Genomic DNA, 25206 nt, shown 5'->3' with positions numbered 1-25206 from the left:
TTTGTATATAATAGTATAAGGACATACCTTTTAATATGTATGTATATATTTATCTTGTATGCATATGTATATTTTTATCTTTATAACCTACTTCATATTCTCTATTCTTTTCTGAGGAGCAACTGTAACTCAATCTAATTTTCTCCTGGGGATCAATAAAGTATTCTGATTCTGATTCTGCTTCTGAAGACCTAAAAAAAAAAGAAAAAAAGAAAAAATGATATTGGGTATTAAATGCAGAAACATGCAACAACTACAGCTACCTAAACTACAGTTCCCATGAGCTACAGTTGTTGAATTGCAAAAAAAAAAGAAGTTTCATCTTTCTTAAAGTGACCATTGTCCATTACAGTAGTGCATAAACCTTTTGGCTGAGAATATGGACAGAAAAGCTTTTTCGAGAGCCCAATGAAGGCAATAGGAAATTGCATTGTCTGGCTTTTTGCAAGTGAAACAGTTACTTTAGTGCACTGATTAATAATTCACTTTATTTTCAGTGTTTTGTTTGCTCAGTGCGATGTTTCTCTAGATGGTCTCAACGTCCCCATGATTAGGACTACACGGACATGGTGTGCTTTTGATCTTAATGATATTCAGTTTAAGTTTTAGAAGCCTGACGAAGACCTGTGTGGGTTGAAAACGGTCGATACCGTACAAACAAGACATATTAGTTGTGAACAGATGTGTTTCTCCTGCTTTGTACTTGAACAGTGCCTGAAGTTTGTTTTTTAATGTGATGATCCAGGCTACAATATGTAGATTATTGGAAATCATCAGGGGATTTAATAACATGCAGACCTGACTGGAGGCTATACTTACAATTCATAGAACTGTACTGCCAGTGTCTGCAGAAACAGTCTGTTATTTTACAGTGTGACTTGACAAAAGAGGCATACATCCCAAATATTTATTTGATGTCAGGGGACTGAGTGAAAGAGAAGCAGACGCACACTTTATTTGGTCAGATAGAGCTGCATAGTGCATACACAACAGCTACAACAGAATAGCTTCCAGCTGCACCCCTGCCGCTAAGACGAAGTAGAAGCAAACAAATCTGTTTGTTATCCCTGCCGTGTGGCGCTGGCTGGCATGCAACCACATCATGTTTTTTCACAAGGTGATTTGTGCGCCTGACACATACTACATGGTTTTACATTAACAACATGCTGACTATTAGAGGTTTGACTAATCCTAGGAAGCTTTTGCTAAAAGATGACATGAGCTCCTATTTGGTGGTAGTGAAAATCTGCTGGCAGTCAGACGTATCCAAGGGTCATTTTCAGGGTGTGTTTACCCTGTGTGTCGACAGAATGAAGTCGCTCTGCGGCACAGAAGAGATAATAGTGTTTGTAGGAAATGCAGTTCTTCAGAGCCACGTTGTTATGCCTTGATTTGAGTTTGGTTTCTGTGTGTTTGGTTTCTGCAGGGCCAGGTGGAGCTCCCAATTTTAGCTGTTTAAACCAGTCTGACTAATGACCCCTTTATTTGCAAGCTAGAAAAGGATTAATTTAAGTAAATTCAGGTGTTGTGCTCACCACTGAAATTCTGCAGGTGAAACATCTGAAATAGTTTAAATGCTGAAACACTGGAAGTTGTAGTTGAAGTGACAGTAAAAATCTAATTACTGGAAGCAAAGCAATTCAAATAGAAATGCTCTTTATTTTCCATCTTCTATAAGACAGATCTACTACAGGATTTGCTATTAGAACTTGAAACCTTATGGATTTAAAAAAAAAAAAAAGCTTGGTTTTGTCCGTTCATTCATTAGCTACACCCACTTATCCTTTGCAGAGGCGGAGTACACGCTGGAGAGGTCATTAGTTAGTCACAGGGCTGACATAAAGACAACCATCCATATTCACCAAAATAAATAAGCAATTTCGTCTCAACAGTTAACCTAGCCTGCATGTCTTTGGACTGTGGGAGGAAACAAAAACTCAACCCACACAGGTTTAGGGTGAACATGCCATCTCCACACAAAAAGGCCGCAGCTAGCCGACAGTTTCAAACCCAGTATCTCCGTGCTGTGAGGTGATAATTGCTGCACCCTGCTGCCCAAGGTTTATAGTTCCATCAATGGGATCCATAAAATATCCACAAAATTCACCAACACTCTCTTCTAAAGTAATATTTCTCCATCTTTTTGGCGTCACTTCTGCCTTCTACACCCTTCAGTCCTCTCTGTCAAGTCAAGACCACAAATCAAATTTCCCTTTGGGGCTTTACAGCAACACAGTCTGTCCTTGGACACTTTGAATCAGAGCAGGAGGGAAATAGGAAGGAAGCACTCCCCTAAAAAAAAAACTTTCAACAGGGTATAAACAAAAAGTCTATTTAACCCCTTGCTCCTGCTGTCTGATCTCAACATGGGCCCTCGACTCACTCATCGAATCACCTCTGCTCTAGCCAAGGTGTTTAACCCATGAAACCCAGACACATTAGATAAATGTTTATATTACATTAGATACTTTTTTAATTACCATCTTTAACCAAACATATGGTATGAAAAACACTATTTACTGCTGAGAGACTCTGTTCCAAAGTTATTGCAAATGTCACTGGGGTTTTGATTGTGGTTGCTGCACAATCAGGTGGAGCTTCCAAACATAGCTTAAACCAGTTTTACGAACAATCCCTCCATTTGGAAATGATTACAGACGTCAGTGATTCACGGGTGAAGCTTGTGGTTTGTTTCTGGATACTGTGTAATCTAGCAGGCTTAAAAGGAAGAACATTTTTTGAATGTTAGTGTTTTCTTCTTTCTTTTATCGGTTGCCTGTTGACATGATGTACAGCCCTCCCCAAGATTAGCCTCTTGCTCTTGACAGGGTTGATCGATAACTCTTCAGAGACGGGTTGAAACTGGTTGAAGTTGTAGTGATAACATTCTGAAATTTCACATCAGGCAACGTAAGCATTTAAACGGGCTGTCTGTAAAATACATTTCCAACCTCAGTTGTGAAATGTATAGCTGTGTAGAAGCTAGTTCTGCTCCGGACTGAAGGGGAAGCTAAGTAGCTTCTGTCAAGCTGGTGATTTTATACAAGCAGCAGGCCTGCTCTTATCGCTCAACTCTTCTCAGATTTCCACTCTAGTGCCAACAACAAACCCTGTGTTCCTCTTAAATGGCTTGTCCTACGCTGTGTAGATTATCAAACCTAACACTGATGGCTCTGAGACCTGCTTGTCTTTCTTTAAACCCTCAGACATCCACCCACTTTGCTGCCTCAGTAGTACAACAAACTGTGTTCTCACTGCTCCCTCAGCTTAGTGTGTAGACTCTGTAGACCTTTGACAGCAATTCAAACATCATATAACTTTTTAATTTTAAGGATAAAAATGATTAAAACTGACATGCAGTGTTTTTTTTAGTTTTTTTCCATAGCACTTCATGTTTGGGGTGTTACATTTGCATACTCTGTGCCCTTCCTCACTCCAGGAAGTGGAGCAGCAGCCTCTGAGCATTCATCATTTACATGACGTGTCCTATATTCAGAGGACTGGAGGAGGCTGCCAGCATTAGCGCTTCCACTCATCCCCACTGCTTTCAGCAAATGTTTCCTATGGAGTAGAAGTCGTGGATGTGGGGGTCACTTGTGAGTTGATACTCAGACCTGGGATCAGTCACAGTAGATCTTTTTCATCTGTCAAGGAATGAGCATCAGAATTGTGCTGAAACTGCAATGGAAGATGGATTGTTGTGAGTGCTGTAGCTGTAAAGACTTTGTAAGGACTACATCATCTACAATTTGCCAAAAATAAGACCTGAATTGTAACTGAGGAGTGAATGGGCTTCACTGGCATGTGAGATGCTTACTGATATTTAGAGCTGAGAGTTTGACAGCACTAGTCCTGTGTAGTAGATGTACACATACCCACGCATTTCACAGTCTGCTCTCGTCTCACGCTGCCCGTCTCACTAGGACAGATGTAGTACACACTGCTGTCTCTGTCCTCCAGCTTTCTGAGCCAGAGCTGCTCAGTCAGCTCAGCCTGCGCCTGCTCTGCTGGCTGAGCTCCGGCGGCAGGGACGCACTCGTCCCTCTGGAGAGGCTGCAGACTCTGCTGATGCCAGAGGAAACAAGGCTTTGGGATGTAAGGCACAGCTTGAGCTCAATTTGATGTCTTGGAACAAAATACACCGGAGTTTGCAGCCTGAGACAGCATTTTTGTTGCTCTGCTTTTTGTTTCGTTTCACAAGTTTTTGTTTTGGCTGCCGCCCCAGGGCCAGAGGGGCTGGCAGCCATCACACCACACAGACAGGTGAAACATATTCATGACTGGCCTCAAATCCTTTGGCCCACGGTTTATCGTGACATTGCACGCAGCTCAAATAAATCAGCCTGCATTGGCTTATCCATGAAAATGATGACCTAAGAACGAACTAAGAAACACTTAGAAAGGCTGTGTGCTTACAGTGTGTTGTATTCCCTGATTTCACTGGTCTGCATTTTTGATATTGCACTGACTGGCACGCTTGTAAGACCAGTACGCCCAAGACGACAAAATATATTTAAAATCCTGCACCTCCCAACACGAAAGCTCACATCACAGCGAGTATTTCTGTGGTCGTGACATCAGTAGTGGCTGTTTGCTTGACGAGGTCTGCTGTTAGCTCGTTCTCCGCAGCCTGTGTCAGTGTCTTCAGGCTGCACTCGGTTTGGCATTGAGTGCTGCGAAAGGGTCTCTGCACTGTGAAGAGGAGACAGCATACAGGCTAGTCACTTGTCTTCATGTTTCATCAGGACAACCTGCTGATCAGATGGCCTGCACTGTGCGCTGTTGGTTTTGTTCGTGTATTTTCTCTTACTCCTGGCTTCTGTATCCCAATTAGAAAACGCAGCACTTACTCTTCCTTTACGAGCAGATTATTTATTCTGGCTCCTTCCTCTGTTTTGTGTCTTTCCATTATGTTCTGTTACTTTCAGCTGAATCTACTAATGACATAAGTGTTTTGATTTTTCATGTTTCTTTTTGTTGTTTCACAAAATGTATTATTTTCCTTCCTGTTGGTCTGGTCCAACAAAAAAAAAAAAAGGTTTAATTAATGTTCACAGTGACTTATTACCATGGACACATTAAAGGAACTGGATACTGGACTCAAACGGCGCCCACTGAAAAACTCTCACCTGGTACATGAGCCAAGAATAGAATAGTGCATGCACCCTGCCCAAAGACTTTACACTGGGATGATGTCACGCAAATAAAGGCTTTGGGAAAGAGTTTTAACTGACCATGTTCGCAATTTGATGCATCCTGTCAACAGTTTTCTTTCCTATTTGTCCATGGGGAAAATGCTTTTTGGACTTCTGGGTTATTGTACAAAATCTAGGATGAATCGGCAGCGAAGCTGAGTGGCAATGCTGTATTCATCTCACTTAATACGTGCATGCTTATTACAAGTAGACCAAGAGCTCTAAGCATGAGATCATATAGACAGACAAGCAGCTCACTGATTGGACAATTTTGGTGATGTCATCCTGCACCATCATCACTGTATGGCCCCAATTACTAAACAAGTCATGCAGCACTTAACTGAACAAAATGTGTTTATTTATATACTATAAAGGCTACACGCTGCTCACATACAGACGGGGAGATTTTTCTTAGAGCTCACAATCAGCAGATATCTTTAACAGTATTTTGGTTTTTAAACTCCTTATAAAATCAAATATCTACTAATGATGAGGAAAATTCACTTAATGCAGAGTTAATGGCCGTGAGTGTGTAATGTGTGCATGTACTTGCAGGTGGTATTGCATCATGGTATGTTGTTGCCCATTTGACGCTGTACCTTGGTGTGAGCGACTTCTCGGTGTGGGACATATATTTCAGACCTGGTCTATGCTAAATCACAACAAGCCCGTAAAGCTTACTGGCTGACTGTAACAGCTGCAGTATGTTCACTGCTGTGTTATTGGCTGGCGTCTTATTTACTCACCCTGTTATCTGCATTACAGAATTACACCCTCAGCTCCATGAAGGTTATGCCAGACTGTCCCTGTGAAAATCACTTGCAGTACATTGAGTTATTGTGGGCTCTGCTTGGGTTTGCGTTCTCTGCTTAATGATAAACCGATGAAAGGGATCCCACTGCAATTGTAAGTCTAAGTAGCATATTGGCTCTGCATTCGGTGCGTCTTCCAGTAAGAAGATGAGTTGCAAGTTTTCTCTGTTTATTTTTTTCCTGTCATCAGTTTGAATGAAATCACTGGAAGCTATTCATGTCTGTGTGCGAGAGGAAGTTCTCCATCCTGTAGGCTTTTTATTATTCATGCTGTGACACTGCTGCATGTTGTTTTGTTCGCCTCCTCATCTGCGCTGGCAGTTTGAAGCCAGTAACGCTCTTTAAATCCTGAACGAGCTGCTGAATATAATCAAGCTCACAGCTGTAAGGAAAGTTTGAGGAATTTGAAGCCTCGTACACACTTTCGAAGGAACTTGAAGCCTATTATTTTATTCATTTATATATAGTATATATCTACCCAAGAATGCTGGAAGAGGAAGGAAATGACAGCAGGATGAAATGAGTTTTAGGTTTATAATCCCAAAGCCGTGACACCCACCCCCCCCCATTTCCTGCAACTTTACGACCTGGGGAAATGTCATGTCAGACTTGTGTTGGCCAGATGTGATGGACAGGAGAGAGACGCCTCCACATACAAAACGAAAACACACACTCACATACTGCTTGCACACACACAAATTTCCCTGTCACAGTCTCTGCCTGTACCAGCATTCATCCACCTGCAGGACTTGCTTTTGTTTTGTCACTTAATGATGGTCTGCTCGCCATAATGCACACTTTTTCCTCTAGATGAGTGTAAATTACATCTAATTCAGATACAATTTCTTGTCCATATGTGTTGGTGATGGACACCACAGCTGTGCCTTTTCTCTCCAGTTTTTGCTAGGAAAGTCATTACAGGAAATCTCCCTCTGTAGGATGCTCAAAGGACGGTTTTTGCTTCCAGGAAGATTAAAGAGGATTATGTAATTGCATGTTATGGAGGAGGTTCAGGGGATTGAAGTGTATGAAGATGATTCCACCAAGGCTGATTTTTGCTGTTTCTAAAATGCAGCTTTGCCTGCTTAAATTCAGCTCAACGTACACATGTTCTCCAATGTGTTTAGCATATGTTAGCGACAAGTGCTAGTGCAGAGGATGATGCAAAACTCCGAGACAATGTGAATTTAACATTTAGTTCATTGAAAGAAACGTTCTGTAGAGGACTTTGGGTGTTCTGAGACGTTTGGGTTCATGTCGATGCATCCGTCTGTTGGTGTGACGGCAGCAACAGTTAACATTGCCCTTCTCTGACCGGTCAATCAGACGATGCGAAAGCAGAAGTGTGGAGGAGCATGTTTCCTCTGCCAGTCTGTCAGTGTTGGTCTATCTCAGTGTGTGGGAGCGGCCTTTGACCTGCTGCAGACAAGCGTGTAGCGATGAGGCGGAGAGCCTGCTGAGCCTGCCGCACTCCTATCATTAACATGGAGAGTCACGCTCCCCCTCTGCACCAACCATTGTTTTCCTCTGTTTCTGTCCTTGAGAAGAAACATGCTTCAACTTCAGCAGCCCACACAACCCACTGCTCCTTTTTAATTTTGCAGCTAATGATCGAGGTCAAGAAACAAATTGATGCATGGCTTATTATCTCCTTCCGAATGGTACTTTAACCTTTTTTGTCCCTGTAGACTAGATTGTTATATTATTATGGTTTTTTCCTATTCTATTAGATTTATTCTGGCATTCATTTCAGCCCGGTAGCTGAGTGATGCTTGTTTTTATTAGCCCTGCTAAGCTGATGGCTCCATTTGGTGGGTTTTTGCTGCGGTCGGTGTTGACGGGAGCTGACACTTTGTGGGTCACAGAGAAGGTGACACACAGGTTACATTAGCAAAGAGACCAGGCAGCAGGATGGCTTAAGCACGTTTTGAAATAAATGAGGCTTGTGTCAGGTTGTTTCATTTGATTCAATTTTTAATTTCCTCCTGGAATCAGAGCAAATGAAATGGTGCCATTTTTACACATGTATGGTCACTGTATGTAGGAGGATTTTGTCCAATGCATAGTTAGTTCAATGTGGAGCTGCGCTGTGTATAATTAATTTCCGTCCATTTTCTTGTTTAAAATTTTGGCAAATGGCAAAGGTATCATTTGAGCGTAACTGAATTCTTTCCCCTGATGTTAATTTTTTCAGGTTTTTAATTTCATAAAACTTTTTTGTTGAATTCCAGTCATGATTATGGCGATGGATAGCTCAGGTTTTAATATTCTGCCAACTCAATAAATAAAGTGGTGGTTCCAGCTCAGATTGGGTTAAAACAGAATCCACCATCCATCAGTTTGACAAAGGGCAGGTCCATGGTGCAATGCATCTTCATACAGAAAAATGTCTGTTATATTTCATCTTTGCTGGTCTTTTTTTTTTTCTCTATAAACAGCAGAGAATACCACTCGTTTGCTCTGATATAGTTTCTTTGCTCAAACACATAAGCATAACAAATAAAATGATTAAAGGAGGCCACAGTATTGAAATCAGTTTGTGATTTAGGAGTGCCTCTATCCCAGTTCATAAATCAGGTCAGATTCCCTGCAGATGTTGAGGAAAACTCTCAAAATTAAACTTGCACAACTCTTCTTCAACACACCACGCTTTATTACCCAGTTTTTTTTCATCTGGTTGTGTCTTTATCTTCTATCACTTCAAAAATAATATTTTATCATCAAAGATCAATGTAAAAAAAGGTGGCATAAACCTTTTTGATTACACTAGTGGCATAGTTGTAGGGATTAGAGAAAAATGGGTCTCGTCGCAATGTCGGTTGGTTAATCTAGACTAAATTATCTCGACAACTATTTCAGTCAGTTCCGTCATTCATGATCCTCGGAGGATAACTCACGCTAACTTTGGTGATCCTCTTACTTTTCCTCCAGCACCACCACGAGGTTCATCTTTGTGGATTTAAGTGAAATATTTTGACAAGTTTTAGATGGATTGTCTTGAACATTCATGTCCATCTCAAGATGATATTCACTGACTTTGGTGATCTTATGACATTTCATGTAGCACCACATGCTAACATGCTAACCTAAAATGGGTAATATCATGCCTGTTAAATGTCAGAATATTAGCATCACTATTCTGAGCAAGTTGGTGTTTTAGCATCTACCTGAATACAGCCTCACAGAGCCGTGGGACCGTCCCGAGACCCAAAATGACATCAGTTTCAATTTTCTCAAGAACCAACACGTCCGATCAACAGATTCAGGTTTTTGAGTAAGACACTGAATTTCAAACTTTCTACTTGCTTATTTGTCATCAGTTGCTTAGTATGAATCATCAGCCAAGTACTGATGAGCAAAGTGCAGGGCTGTAGAGTTCTGTACATTGCACATTTGTTTGTTTGTATTATATCCAAGTCTGTACTGAAGTTAGTACATCTGCTGAACCATTTCTGTCCAAAAACCTAAATCTGAATGCACTGGAGGAAAAAAGAAAAAAAAAAAAAACGGCACCATTCGTGACAGTAGCCATCCCAGCCAGCTCCTGCAGAGCCCTCCCTCCTGCCTTGGGGAGACTTGGAGGTGACTGAATGGTGCAGGTTCTGCCAGTGTGTTCCTGACTAGAGATGAGACCCAGTTTTCTCTGACACAGACCAATACCTCCGGAGATTTCATTTGATCCCTTTCATATCTCGCTCTCCGTCTGCCTTGCTTGCTTTGTAGCTGAGGCTTAAATCTTTGCCGCCTTGTACCAAAGCAAAGAGAGCTGTTATACAAATAATGCAGTTTAAATAAATAGAATAGAGGTTAGATTTGCAAAAATGTGTCTGCCAAATACATTGGTGTTATTTTTATGTAACTGACTTTGTGTTTGAAAGGTTATTTGAGCAAACAAGTAGTTGAACGTTTAAAATGGACCTGAAATCACATCAGCTAATTGAATTTAGTTCCACAGTTGTGTCGTAGTAAAGTCCAGGCACCGGTTAGTGACCTGTTGTTTGTGTTGCAGAGGGAGATGAAGGAGCAGCTGGCCACCCTGCAGGACAGTGAGAAGGGACACACCGAGGCCCTGCAGCTCCTGCAGAGACAACTCACTGAGACCAAGGTACTGTAACATTTTTAACACAAAATATATCATTTACAGAGCTGGACCAGCACCGATTGTAGCCCGTGGGGCTGCCACAGAAAATCATTTTCATTATCAGTATAGTTTATAAAAATGTCCAACACATTTTCCCAGGGTAATGTCAGTCCAAAAATATTAAATTAACAAAGAAATAAAACAGGTTAGCAGAAAATCTCTACATTTCAGGAGCTCTGGTCTAGAGCTGAAACTATTTGCTGATATAATCAGTTAGTAAATCAAAAGACTCAGCTACTATTTTGAACATTGATTGCTGGAGTAATTTCTTAAGAAACAAAGGCCAGTTATTCCCAAGCCTCTTGATTGTGAACAGGCCGGTTTTTGTCCTTTACAATAATAAACTGAATATCTTTGGTAGGGCTGCAACTAATGATCATTTTCAGTAGTGAGTAGTCTTCAAATAATTTTCCCTATTAATCATTAATCGATAAAAGTCAGGAAATAGTTTATAAAATAGCCCAAAGTGACGTCTTCAAATGCCTTTTGTCTGATGAACAGTTTAAAATCTGAAGATTCTTCTTTTACTGTCGGCATAGAGGAAAAAATCTGAACGTAAAGAATGATGAATAAACTTATTTTCTGTCATTTTGTAAGAAGGAATGATTAAGCAAGAAACAAGTGAGTAGTCACTTTAATTCCCACTTTGATCTAACAAGTAATTCTGCAGCAACAAATGCTGTCGAAAGTCAGTCGTAACAGAGCGTGTAGGTATCTACAGAAGCACGACATCCTTGCTTGAATCTTCAGCATCCAAATGGCAACAGGAACATTCAATAACTAACCTCAGTAACACAGGTTCATAAAAGTAAAGGACAGGTCTGTTTAATGTGTGCAGTCTTTCAGTCACTGACTATCCACCTTCCTTCCTAACTGATCTGGACTGACAGTTAAATTCCCACACGTAAATTGGTTTATTGAGTGGCTGTTTAATCTCGACACCTTGTTTTAATCAGCCAGCCATGAGCATCTACTCAATATGTCAGTCGCACAACCCCTCACACACACACACGCACACACACACACACATATATCTCTCTCTCTCCTGTAGTGACATTGAAGCTATCACCCAGGTAAGGCTGTCTGGCAGAGACGATGTCGCAGCCGTCAGCGCTATTTGTCATTTAGGGACCTGTTTTTCTACCTGCTGTCCAATGTCACCACATCACCCATCTTTCTGTCCAGGTTCTGCACTGCAGTACCCTCTGCTGCCAGACTCAGTCTGACTGCTAGATGCAGGCCTTTCAGCTGCCCCCCATTCCTCATTGGAAATGAGCTGTTCTCATTAGATTTACATCCATTTGCAGAGTGCTCTGCCTGGAAGAGAGACGCACTGTGACTGCATTGATCCCTGATGCATTTAGGCTGCCGATAATGAAATGTCTCCCTGCATAGCTTCTTCATCTTGCTAAATGTGAGCTTGCCTGAAGTTATTTTTCTTCTTTTTTTACCTTATTGTTCCTAAAAGATGTGTTGATGTGTATCTTTAATGTTCATGACTGAGCTGAATTTCAGTTCTTGCACTAATGCTGCATTCATGTGCTCCTCAGATTGTTCCATTTCCCGAATTGGGAAGTCATTCTTCCGACTTCGGTGTGTTCTAACAACATTAATGCTACGAAGAAGATGTGCTGTATTGTATTGTATTGCTCATAGTGTCAAAACAACATGTTGATAGCTGTTTCCAGTATTTGTGTTACCTAATATCAGGGTTACTGCTAATAAATAACTTTTCTAATTAATCTAGGTCAACAGTTACAACCTAATGCCATATTAAAAATTACATTTTAGCAAAAAAATGATATGCAATATGTTTCTCACCATCAACATAACATTTAGTTTCATCCGCCATGTTCCTGCGAATACGACCTCAACAACTCGGCAAATTGTGCACCAAAATTTTCACCAACATTCCGAGTTGTTGTTGTTCCGACTTGAGGAGGCGTTCACGTGAATTTTTCCTCATTGGAAACTCATTATTCCGATTACTCCGACACCACATGAATGCAGGATAAGATTGAGAAGAAAAGCACTGCAGCAGCCCAGCTCCCATTTTAACTGAATGTGCTTTCCTTGCACTCCAATTTGAGCTCTTGGCTTGTGTGTGCTTGGTTGGATCTCCGTCTGAAGGATAGACATTGTGTCCTATTCACATCCCCACCGGGGATTCGCTTGATAATCACATGCTTCCCTAAAAGGTAGCTAGCGTCCTGTCTCCAAGGGCTGCAGACTCCTTCTCAGTGCCGTCACATGCCTGCTGGGCCAAAGCAGCAGGCATGTCACTGAGACTGATAGCAAGGCTGCTGCAGTCCTCCTCCTCCTTACCACCAGTTTTCAGCTCTTAAGTAGGTGGGAGGATGCTGGGATGCAGCCCACCTGAATGTCATAGCCCTCATGCTTGCAGAGAAATCGTCATCTGAATAGGTTCCCACATGCAGAGAGAGAATTCCTGCCCCTGGTCTCTGAGAGAACAGGAGAAACATGCCTGCTGTTTGGAGGGGATTGATTGAATTTTTAGGCAAGTGTAATTAAACCTCAGATCACAGTTCCCAAATCCAGCTCCTCATTTAAAGATTAGAGGAGCGGTTTAAACTGTCCTCAGTTAAAGGCTTCATTCATCTAAGGTTTTGTACAGACAAGATTAATCTGAAATTCTTGTTTAGATGAACTTCACTGTGATTCAGTAGTCATTAATTTTCTCAGTTGCTCTTTGATGGCCAGATGTTTGGACTTCTTTAGAGTCCGTGCACAAACACAAGTCCAACATTTTTGTATAAAATGATGACTGCAAGAGACGGACAGGGAAAGTTTTCGCTAAATGTCTGAATTGAAGTCCAGTCTTTGCTTTCCTCAGAAGCTTCCAGTCGAAAGGATCCTCTGTGCGATTTGTACAGGGTTTTCACATCACACCCCTTTGTTCTGTCTCTCAGACACTCGGACTGCTAACACTCAGATGATTCATTCTCTTTGATGTCCAACTCCCCATTTTTCCTCTTCAGCAACAAATCAGTTTCTTCAGCTCTCAGCCTGCTGTCCCTTGCAAAGTGCTTGACTGTGACTGTAATGACTTCTGCTTTTCTGCCTGTCTGCCGGCCTTGTAACCACTCAGCTTCACAGACACCCTTTGTGCCCCCCTCCTCCTCCTCCTTGACCTCTTCTTTTTGGGTTATCACTATTACTCTGGTTTGTTTCTTTGTAAAAGTTTTCTCATTAGAAGGTTGTACTTTGACTGTTTTTGGAGAACCACTTCAAATCGATGCATGTACAAGCTGAATCAATGAATGAATGTTAATGTAATATTAACACAATTTAGAGCACTTTGTCAGCCCTTGAATTACTGACTGTTATGTAATTAGGAGGCAGGCAATTGTAACTGAAACACTCAACAAACCCAGCTAACTGTGGTACAAAGTCTATGTCACAGTCCTGTTATGGCAGTTAGAAAATATCCAAGATGAAGGTGTGTTTTTTTTTTTTTTTACTAAATCATCTTTTGACTTGTGTTTCAGTCCTCGGCCAAAAGTCTGCGCGCAACCATCGGAGATGCATTCGAGCGCCTTCACCGTTTCCTGCGCGAGCGTCAGAAGAGCATGCTGGAAGAGTTAGAGATGGATACGGCCCGCAAGCTCGCCGACATCGAGCACAAGATCCAGCGCTACAGTCAGCAGCTGCGCGACGTCAAGGAGGGCATCCAGATCCTGCAGGAGCGCCTCAATGAGACAGGACGACACGACTTCCTGGAGGGAGTAGCCGTCACGTCTGAGAGGTGCTTCTCCTGCCCAGACCTTGCAAAACAGTCCTTGTTTCATCACCGCAGTCCCATAAGAAAATAAAAAACACTTTTAGTCCAAGAAGGATCAGGTGTTGTCAACTCAAGTCATGTATCAACACTTTATCTAAAAAGGGAGTAAAATTGTTATAATGATAATTCTTGATAACCGACAGCTGATAACTTGCTAAATTTGGCTTAACGGCTGCTTACATTTTGTAGAAAGTACAAATTTGAGCAACAGCGTCAGCAAATCCCTGAACAGATGGAGTATTAGGCCTGAAATGAACCAGCTGTAATGTTTAATCAGGGAGGGGTACTGGAGCACGATTCAATTGAACAGTTCACTCGGCAAGAACTGTCCCCGGAGATTAGTAGGGTTTGGTACCAAAATGTAGCATCTGTAACACTGACAATCAAAAATGGTCAAGTATCGAGTGCAGGGCGAGACTCTTTCTCTTTAATTTTTTTTCCCTCATATTCATTAGACATTTTCTCATCCAAATCGGGAAAAGAGCAAACCTTCCTAATTTGAGACTTTTCTTCAAAGCTAGATAACAACATTAAGCAGTGGAGCATGTTTTGTCACATGGGAGAAAAATAATATTTCACAGTATTCCTCAAACTTGGGTACCGGAAAATGTTTGGTCCCAATTTCCTATCAGTTTGGAAACTGTGGTATGTGTATTTCCACTGGTGATGAATTTGAAATGTTGCACACCTTACAGTCAGTAAATTAAACCCAGCCTCTAGTCCATCTTCCAAGACCAAGAAAAGACAATCTTCATTAAACTGTGTCACCTCATTGCACTGACCACATAATAGTGTTGCTGTCAGGCGATCAATAGCACTGTACAGGCAGGTCACGAATTAAAGGACAAAACCTAGTAGCTAAGTAGAGAAACATAACAAATGCAGATGCCTAGATGCAGGGCACATGAGGCCGCTGGATGGATTCAGGATCACATTTAAGGACCTATGGGAGACAGCACTTTATTCATTTATTTATCAGGGACAACACACATGAGTTGATATCAGTATGATGCAAATATGTCAGATTTAACCCAAAGTCAAGTTTTCATCTGCAGTGCCTGGGTATGTTAATGTTATACATTAAAGGAAACAAATAAGACCAAAGACTACAGAACAAAGCACATGCTCTCGATCACCGTCATCAGAAAACCAAATGAAGAGATAAAAAGCTTTTCATCATCCCTCCTGCAGAAATCCCCCAATTTGTAGAGTCAATACCAAAGAGCATTGATACACCTTACCTACCCATCTCTACACCCTCGCATTCAAGTGGATTCATCCAGGTGGACGGTGATGGTTTCACTACCATGTCTTGTAATGAAAGATCTTAAAGTCACACGAAAACCCCAGACGAACTCGTATCATTCAAAACAATGCACTGCTGGAGCACCCTAGAAATGGCACTTGCAGAAAAATCGGAATATACATTTTTCATTCCTTATTTTCAAGCAATATCTCCCAAGTAGCCTGATGTTACAGGACATGTGTAAGCTCCCTTTTTCAACATACTGTGGTGTGACTGAGGTTTTCAGTGTGCTAAGCAACCCACTGAGTGTCTTGCCTGAACTCTGGACTACATGTAGGAGTGCACTGAATGATTCATGCAGAGGTTCATCATATTGAATCATATTGTATTGGCGTTAGAGCTGAACCCCCTCCCTGCACGCCCTCTCTGATGTATTCATCTCTTTTTCATGAAGCAGTTTGTAAGCTGTTTTAACGTCAATAACAGCACAGTTCAGACACACAAACCAGATTAATTACGCGACGCTTCGGCATTGTGGGTTGAATAAGAGCCACCATTGTTTGGAAAAAGCAGAAAATTGGATTTAGACTGTTATTGATCTGTTTTTCTGTTGCAGGATTAAAGGGAAGATACATGAGACCAATCTGACGTATGAAGACTTCCCAACATCCAAGTACATGGGGCCCTTACAGTACACAATATGGAAGTCGCTCTTCCAGGATATTTCACCAGGTACAGTATGTGAACATGAGTGAAACCTGACATATGTGTAACTTAAACATGCAAGTGAGTAAATATACAGTGTGGAATCCAGTGTGAAGGGCTGCAGGTGTTTAAGGAATAGTTTTGGGAACTATGATTATTCGCTCACTCGCATATCTGTCCATTAAATATAAGACTACAGCTGGAAGATAGATGGATGCCTTAACTAAGCATGAAGACAGGGAACCATTTCTGGCTCTGTCTGAAACACCGAAAGCTCTCTAACATGTTATATCTTGTTTGCTTAATCTTTACAAAAATCACAGTGTAAAAACAACACTGTGTTTTTTTTTTTTTTTTTTGTTTGTTTTATTTCATTATACTTTTATGGAGAGTTATGTGCCAGTCTGTTTCTTGGCCAGGTGGAGTGAGCCTGCATTAATATTGCGGGGATGCTTTTGAACTACTTTCCGTCCTCAGATGAGAAATGATGGTGGGACCTGGAGGGCGGCGATGCCCTGCTGCGGTTGACAGTGCCGAGAGCGGCTCTACTCCCTCTGCCCTACAGCTATCACTTTCTCACAGGAGATTATTTAAAATAATGTGCTGAGGAATTTTTTTTTTTTACTCCCTCAATCAATCCTCCCATTTTCAGCCCGCTGCCAGCTGAAGGGAGGCCAGGCAGTTTTTTTTTTTTTTTGGCCTCCCTTGAGTGGCTGCCAAATGGAACAATTGGTTACGATCCATCACCAGCGGTTGCCAGAGACGCAACAAAGACATTCCTCCCATCATCCCTCAGCCCTCGCTGTCACCGATGGGTTAGCGGGAATAACTACCAGACGCCGTTGGGTTTTTTTTTTTTTTTTTTCCCCTCTCATGTTCAGCAGCAAAAATGGCTTCTCCGCTGATGTGTGTGTGCTTGCATGTTGCTCTGCGTGGCACAAAGAGGCACTCGGGTTATGAAATTTTGATGACTTGATTGTAACAAACACTGGAGATGTCATTGACTGCAGAAGGCATTGTCCTGTCCGCTGGCTGGCCGCCAGACATTTCACCTCCATTTATCCCGGCTGATAAATATACAGACAAACTTGGAAAGATGCCTTTCCCACTCTTTCCTGAGTCTCCTCTACGTTAAAGAGAGCAAAGGGAACAACCCGTTATTGTTCAGCCTGATATGGTTCCATATCCAAACCACATAACTGAGAAACATAACACTGAGAAACAGCCACCTTCCAGCCCGGAGCCTGCGGAGCGAGCTGGAGCTGCTCCTCCCATCGCTGTAATTACTGCTTCACTGTATTGTTTGCACTCTTCACGTGGTCTGATATTGCTCAAAATGAGCTACCCTATCAGACTCAGGAGAGCACTTGACTATAAAAGACTCTAGTTTATGCATGAAGGTAAAAACAGATTATAAAAAATGTATCGTGGCGTACTCAAAGTACTACTCGTTGCATAACTCCTTGTTTCATTTTCCTGAAATAAGAGTTGTGCAGCAGTTGGGTGTGCAGTATAATAACAAGCCATCCATCATCTTTTACCGCAGGGCACGGCTTTGGTCACCTCCTCTAACTCTGGCAGCAATGATATATATACTGTAATGTTTCCACCAGGTTGCTGGTCTGAAGGGGTTCAGCCAAATTGTTGAAACATATCATCTCACTTACAGTACCTCTAGTGTTATTTTGACATGGAGATTAGGTTTAATTGTCAAGGTTATATCTGATATCCTCCACTCCTAAACAGTTTTGTTTGTGAAGCAATGAAAAAGTAAAGTGAAAAGTAATGAATCGGCACGCTCAACCCCACTACGTATAGATTACACTGGGCGAGAGGCGGGGTACACTGTACAGGTCCCTGCTCTAACGCAAGACAAACAACCATTCATGCTCACTTCCACCCCTACGGGCAATTCAGAGTCGCTGCATGTCTTTGGACTGTGGGAGGAAACTGGAGTACCCGAGGAAACCCACACAGGCACAAGGAGAACATTCAAACTCCACACAGAAAGGCCCCGACCGAAACCAGGGTTCAAACCCAGAGCCTTCTTGCTGTGAGGCGACAGTGCTAATCCATTCACCACCACCAGTGTCACCACCAATATAAGCGGAGTACTGTCCTAATACCAGGGGATTGTTTAGTAGAAAGTAGTTCTGCCAATGAGTGATCAGATCATCCAGAGTAACCTGGACACACACACACACACTTCCACTTTCTTACTGGGAATATTTATTAAAAGCTTGAGCATCACAAAAGTGCTATTTCTTACCTCTATTTAACCTGTGAGCTGTACGGACTGACTGACAGCAGTGTTGACTGCACGAAACCATTTCTCATGTAGTCTCCATACGGAGTAGACAGAAAGAAAACATGTTTTTTATTTATTGAGTTACTGATTTTATTTCCTACTGTGGCGGGGCGAAATATATTGTGAAACCAGAAAGCTTATCCTGATTGGTGCCTTAATCAATCATTATGGATGCCAGTAATAAGTTCACAGCATATAACAGCTGGATATTTGAAAAGCTGCCTGTGGATATTATGTGCACCAGGGGGGAAAAAATAGAAATGGAGCATATAAAAACACAGGGGGTCATGCGGTGACTCCATCACACAGGATTCATGTAGATTGATACATTCGATAAAATGGAAGCCAGTCTGCTCTGTGAGGCAGGTGGGTTATGGACATTAAACGTGCCTCAGAAAGTGCTCTCTTTGCAGATTGCTCTTTAGGATGGAGGCAGGAAACCTCAGAGACATGTAAATGAGATCGTCATTTTCAGTGCCATCTCGGTCAGAACTTATAATCTTCAGTGTATATTTTCAGTATATATTCTTTCATTCAGACGGTGTCTTTTTGTTTTTGCAATCTTCTCACCGGGAGCATTTCAGAGATCCATTCTCTACCTTGACCTCACCTCTCCTGTGAAGTGGCTGAGCAGCCGGGGTGTATTTACGGACCGCCTCAGCATAAAACTGCTCTGCAATGATAAAGAAGGCGCTGAGAATGACACTGCACTCCTTACTTTTCTGTTTGGCCAAGCTGAGTCGTAAAACATTGATGTGTTTGTTTTTCCTACCTACTTATATCCACGTATCCCATTTATCTCGGCCGATTGTCGTCCCTCCACATTGTTGAATTTAAAAGTAAATACTGAGTCTTCGTCTTCCTTTCCTTTGCCTCCTCAGTGCCAGCAGCGTTGACCCTCGACCCCATCACAGCCCACCAAAGACTGATCCTTTCAGACGACTGTACCATCGTGGCCTACGGGAATCTCCATCCGCAGCCGCTGCAGGACTCCCCGCGCCGCTTTGATGTGGAGGTGTCTGTTCTGGGCGCAGAGGGCTTCGCCTCAGGTGTCCATTACTGGGAAGTGATGGTGTCGGAGAAGACCCAGTGGATGATCGGTGTGGCCAACGAGACAGTCAGTCGCAAGGGCAGCATCCAGATCCAGCCCAGTCGCGGCTTCTACTGCATCGTCATGCACGACGGGAACCAGTACAGTGCCTGCACCGAGCCCTGGACCCGTCTCAACGTCAAGAGCAAGCTGGAGAAGGTGGGGGTGTATCTGGACTACCCGAAAGGCCTGCTCATCTTCTACAACGCGGACGACATGTCCTGGCTCTACACCTACCGAGAGAAATTCCCCGCCAAGGTCTTCCCCTATTTCAGCCCCGGCCAGAGCCATGCTAACGGCAAGAACGTGCAGCCATTGCGAATCAACACTGTACGCCTTTAAGAGCTACACACATCTGTGGTTTTGATTGTCCTGACAGATGAATCCATCGTAGGTGAAATCTCAGGACTTAAGGAAAAAATAATTAAAGAAATCTGTTAAAAAAAAAATTAAAAAAAAAATGTTTAATAGGGTGTTTGAAATGTTTATTTCCTTCAGTTCGGTGTTAAGAATTGTGCTTGATGTTGCTCTAAAAACCTGTGCTGTTATTTTCTGTGACTTGAAACCACCATAAGATAACGGCCTGCACTTGAGCCTCATTCCACATCTTTCATTGAAAAGATGACACTAAATGGAGACAGCGGGACCCCTGGGCTCCCCTGGGGTCTGTGGCAGCGTGTTTGAAAAAAGAAAAAAAAAGTGATTCCTGCGCTCAAAGTGACTGTCCCAGGCCCACCTTGCACACTCCCAGGGGACACCACTCCCATTATTAAGCTCCAGGCTTGTCAGACCTGACGTCCCCTCTCTGTCCAGGCAAGCAGGACACTGAAGACTGGTCACGTGTCTTCTCTGTGCTGTACAGTCGGCTTAGCTGTGTTTGTGGAATGTGATTGACAGCAGTCCGCTCTTTATTTTGAACTTGTCGAGTCCGTTGGCACTTTTTACTTCTGTCTGAGACCATGAACTTGGTTCCTCCTGTAAGACGTATCCACATCTGTCTGCTCAGTCTTCATCATAACAAGGAAAGCTCCTCGTCCATGTGCACCAATGATTCTGCACGTTACCTAAGACAAATTAAATCAATGAAAAAGTAGTTCATAGGCTGCCCATCCCCATCCACTGCCCAGTCCTACCCATGCGTGATAGGAAGCTCTGTTTGGAGGTGGAGATTGTCAAGAAATATGCTGCTATTGACGGAGTAAGGACTTTCATATTTGTATTTAGCGTATTAAGGGTTAAAAGGTTTGAGTCTCTCATCATGCTGGCTCATGTTTTGCCTCCTTTAGTTTTGCTAGCCTTCAGCATACACTATACATGTGGGCTTTTTGTCCACTTTAAGTGGATTGGATTGGATTCAAGCACATTTCTGCTTCCTGTCATGATGTTTTATCATTTTGTCTTGGAATCAAAAGAATATGAAGTCATGCTGTCTAACTAGATATCCGCATGAGGCAGAGACCTCTGGTTGTTCTCAGATATGAAAATCTGAAAAGTTAAAGATGAAAATTGCTTTAAAAGAAAAAAGCTACAGAGACCAACTGTTCTCATTTATTTTAAATCCTATCTTTTATGTAAATGAAGTCAGTCTGTATGTTTTTAGAAAGTGGCAATTATCAAGGAAAATGGAGAAGGATGGATTGACTTGAGCACAACTTATGTGATCCTGGCATCGCCTTGGCTGCTGCTGTGTTATATAATGATGAAATCACTGATAATTCCTCTGAGGCTCAAGTCATCTTTTATTTCTTTGCCCCACGTGCCTCAAGTGCTCTTGTTTATCATTAGTTGCACACAAGTCCTGCAGAATCTACTCCAAGAGGCTCTTGTCCCTCCGCCAAGTCCAGCACACTGAGAGATGTGTGTGTCTGTGTTTGAGCATGTTCACGGGTATGTTTGAGTGGCGTGCTTCAGCTGTAATTTTAAATCCAGCTTTGGATGTGCTTGATAAAGCCCATCTGGCCCTCAAAGCAAACCCATGCAGTGGCCAAAAGTGTTTATTATGAAATTCTTTGGAATCCGAGAGAACTTGACGGATCTTTCTTCGGGAAATCTACAAATGAACAAACAAAAGGATCACCTCACCCTTCCTTTGCCACTGTACATCCTCATCCCTGCATTAGTGTATGTGTAGTCTGTGTTGTCCATTTAGAAGAAAATTGGGGCAGTGCCCTTGTTTTTGTAGGATGTGATTCCGGTATGTGCAGTATAATGCAAACTAGGGTCAAATTGTGAGCATCTCCAAACTAGTCTTGGTTGTTTGTTTTAACTTGCACAGATCTGCAGTGATCCGAGTAAAACCAGGCACAGCTCATTGTCTGTCAGTTTTCTGGGATTTACTCATTAAATTTATCCAGATAACTTGGTGAGCTTGCTTTGTGAAAAAGAATTTTATTTATTAATGTGTGGTTTAGACAATCGGGACTGTATTCAGTTATTTTTCACTTTTATCCTCTTGATCTGTCTATCACTATATAAAATGTCCTTCCAAAGTAAATCCCAACCTGCTGGGCTCATGCAGGTTAAAACAAATGTTAAAATTTGACCCCAGTTTGCTGTGTTGCAGACCTCAGCGCGGTCCGCCTCATTAAGACTTTCTGTTTGAATAGTAAGAAGGAGATTATCGTGAGGTGGTGTTGGGTTACTGGTGATGCTGATGATGCTAATGGTTAAAATGATTTTGATGATGATGATGATGATATAACTATGACACTTTTAATGATTGTGTCTTTTGATGATGGCCGCTGTGCACCCATCACTGTATGAACACACTCTAGTGTGCTTTTGCTGCTGGAGGTTTGTGGGAAATGTTTTAATGTACAATAAATTACTGAGAAAATCAGACAGTCTCTGTAACTTTGTCCTGGTTTGGATGTGCATCAATACTGTGCATCACTGATCCAATTTTCCTCTCTTCCAATTCCCATACAGAGTACTGTTCCAGTACCGGAGCTCTCTTTTTCCCAGATTTATGATCTGTACATCACTCTGTGTGGAAGTGAATCATTTTTTATTTCGGCAACATGAACCAGAAATTGTTGCGGCACCAAAAACTAAGTTAGCATGACTGAATGAATTCAACTGATGGAAAAAGATTGAATTTCATAATGACAATGACAGAGAAACTGTTTATTGTTGATTAGACAAGTCAAACCTGATATCTAATCAATAAGGTCAGTATTGGAGTCATCCCTAGATTCCAATTTAGGCAACATCCAAAGAGTCTCAAGCGGATTAACAATTTAAGAGAGATGGGGGGGGGGGTGGGGGGGGGGGGTCCATCCATCTGCTCTGTAAAATGATTTGTCATTTATCAGGTATAATGTTCACATTCTCAGTTTAGCGTGTTAGCATGCTAATATTTGCTAATTGGCACTAAACACAAAGAACAGCTGAGGCTGATGGGGATGTCATTGGCTCATTTGGTATAAACCAAAGTATTGGACAAATTTAACTTTAGACTTCCTGCTGACAGTCAAGTCAGAGGCTCGCCAAAGTCAACATACTTCTTCCTGTGTTGGACATAAATATCAACAAATGACAAAGTTTTGGACAGACTGGTACTGCAGGGCAATAAAACAAGCTGAGAGGGCAAAAATCAGTCTTTGCTTCAAATGCTCATAGGTCATGAAGACATGAAACCTTGAACAAGGGGTCACAAGTTAATTTGCTTAATTTTAAAGGGTCACAGGCTAAAATGCTTGAGAACCGCTGCTGTAGAGGACATAATCGCCAATTCACCCTAATGCTGACACTGCTTTAATGTTTTAGCCTTTAGTCAGATCTATCATATCACTTTGTGAACAAGAATATCAAAACTGAAACTCAAAATGAAAGATATCTGGGAGGCAGATGAATCCCATTTGTAGTATAGGAAGACTTTGCCTCTGCTTGTCAATATGTACTCCGGTTCAGCAAGAGTGTAATGCCAAACATTATAGTTGAGATGTGCCAAACAAAAAAGCTATCCAGCAGGGAGGTGGGAGGCTGTGCGCTGTCTTTTATTACTCTTCCCTATTTTGGCATAGGCTGAGGCCCAGGCGTGTGACATGATGAATAAAAAAGATGTCTGCAGGAGTTCAGTGTTCCCTCACTGCGGGTGAGACGCAGCCTTCAATAGGTCCTCTTCATTTGCCATCTGTGACGCATCTGAATGACTGGTTGTTAAAGCGGAGAGAAGAAATCATTATGCAGTTTAAAATCAGGATCGAAAGCGAACATCTGAGTCATACACTGCATCAGAAAGGCAGAGAGTTGTTGTTTTTTTTTTTGTGAAACTTCGTACCCTGCTGTTTTATTAGTTCACACTCCAAAGCAATTGAGTCTTGTTGCATCATGATTACAGCTGTTCCATAACAAACTGTGCAGTTTGAAGCGGCATGCCATTCATTCACAGCAGACCCTCAGGACAAGTGGCTCCATATTCTCGGCTTTGATTCTGGACACTTTTCTCAGCTCTCTCCTCTCTGATAGAGACATTTTTATCCGAGGAGAAGGTGTCCATCCTGTAATAGACATTTTTCCCTGAGGGGATAGCATCCATTAAAAAGTCACTGAGCTCTCCTTTGAGAGACCCATATCCGATTCCAGGCTGATGTGGCCCTCCTGAGGCGAGACTGTAACATTTTTAATCTTGTAAGGGATGGAAGAAACAGACATGAAGGCTTGCTTTTGTCATCAGCTGCAGCTATAATGCTGGTGGCATGAACAGATCCATCATCCCTATTATTGTGCATGTTTTCAGGATTGCCGTATATATTAGGTTAAATATGACTTGAGGGAAATTGTTATAAAACAACATCTCAGTGCTGAAACAATTAGTTGATTAATCCATTACACTACCAGTCAACAGTTTTAGCACACCCCTATTTTTTGAGCTCTTATTGAAATGTAGGCAGTTCAAGTACGGTGAATAACCTTAATGGTACAAGGTAGAAAAAAGAAATGCATAGGTCACCAAAACCTGAAAAATTATGTAAATTTCATAGAAAACAGGCCTTTTTCAGAGATTAATCAATTGCTTCATTTACAGCTTTCCTGCAGATTCAATGATAATTTGAAATTCAATGCAAACAATCCCCGACAGGTTACAAACCCCCTGTCTGTACGAACGCAGTGTTGGAACAAATTGTGTTACTGCACCCTATGATACATTATTAGGACAATGATGTACGGCAGGAAGTAGTGCTGTATATTTTCAGAAAACAAGTAACAAAAGAAGACAGACTGGTTGGTCAGGGGTTCATCCTACAGCAAGATAATGACCCAAAACATTAGAGGAACAAAAACACCCGGTGGCTTCACATGATGGAAGAGTAGCACAGTCTCCAGACTTGAACCCCATGTAGCTGGAATTAATCTGGAGCTGTAACAAACTGTAGAGTAACACTAAAGATCTCCTGAAAAAAAACCTCTGAAAATTACACCTGCTGTGCAACGTAGGAATGTATGTAGTGAAAGTGGGACCCATCCCACCTCGGAAACTGAAAGTTGGAAACTAGTGCAGAAAGTTGTAGGTGAATCAGAGGATTACTCATCTGGCTGGGAGCAGTTAAATCATTTGTGTGTGTGCTGTTAAAGCAATAAAACTGAACACCATTAGGAAGAAATTTATCTCAACCCTTGCACTTCCCTTTTCTCAACCAATCGCAGAGCACAGTCCGTACACTGAGTAGTTACAGTTTCATGACTGAGGAAACTTACAGCAACTAAGAAATTTCGCCTTAATGTCATCATGCCCTCATTTAATATATAATCCTCAAGACCACAGCACTCATTAAACTTTTAAACTTGTCAGCAGAGCACGTCAGCTTACAGTTATGAAGCAATAATTTGCCTTGGGATACATCATTGCATTAACAGTGTGTGACTTAAAAGAGCATGAACGCACATGCAGAGGAACACGGTCTT

The 25206-nt window shown here is 41.9% G+C and overlaps 1 protein-coding gene across 1 annotated transcript in view; it reads left to right on the top strand.

Annotated features, from left to right (window-relative positions):
• The window catches only part of trim62 (tripartite motif containing 62), a 32000-nt gene extending 9862 nt beyond the window's left edge, over positions 1–22138 (top strand). Inside the window, exons 2-5 of the mRNA XM_022748355.1 lie at positions 10017–10112; positions 13658–13914; positions 15813–15928; positions 19091–22138. Of these exons, the coding sequence (XP_022604076.1) occupies positions 10017–10112; positions 13658–13914; positions 15813–15928; positions 19091–19641 (1020 nt within the window). The 3' untranslated portion in view covers positions 19642–22138. The remainder of the gene's footprint in view (positions 1–10016; positions 10113–13657; positions 13915–15812; positions 15929–19090) is intronic.
• The last annotated feature ends 3068 nt before the right edge of the window (positions 22139–25206 follow it).

This window comes from Seriola dumerili, unplaced genomic scaffold (assembly GCF_002260705.1).
Source record: "Seriola dumerili isolate Sdu_G_001 unplaced genomic scaffold, Sdu_1.0 BDQW01000121.1, whole genome shotgun sequence".
In the NCBI taxonomy this organism is placed as follows: Eukaryota; Metazoa; Chordata; class Actinopteri; order Carangiformes; family Carangidae; genus Seriola; species Seriola dumerili.
This window is presented reverse-complemented; position numbering and strand designations above follow the sequence as displayed.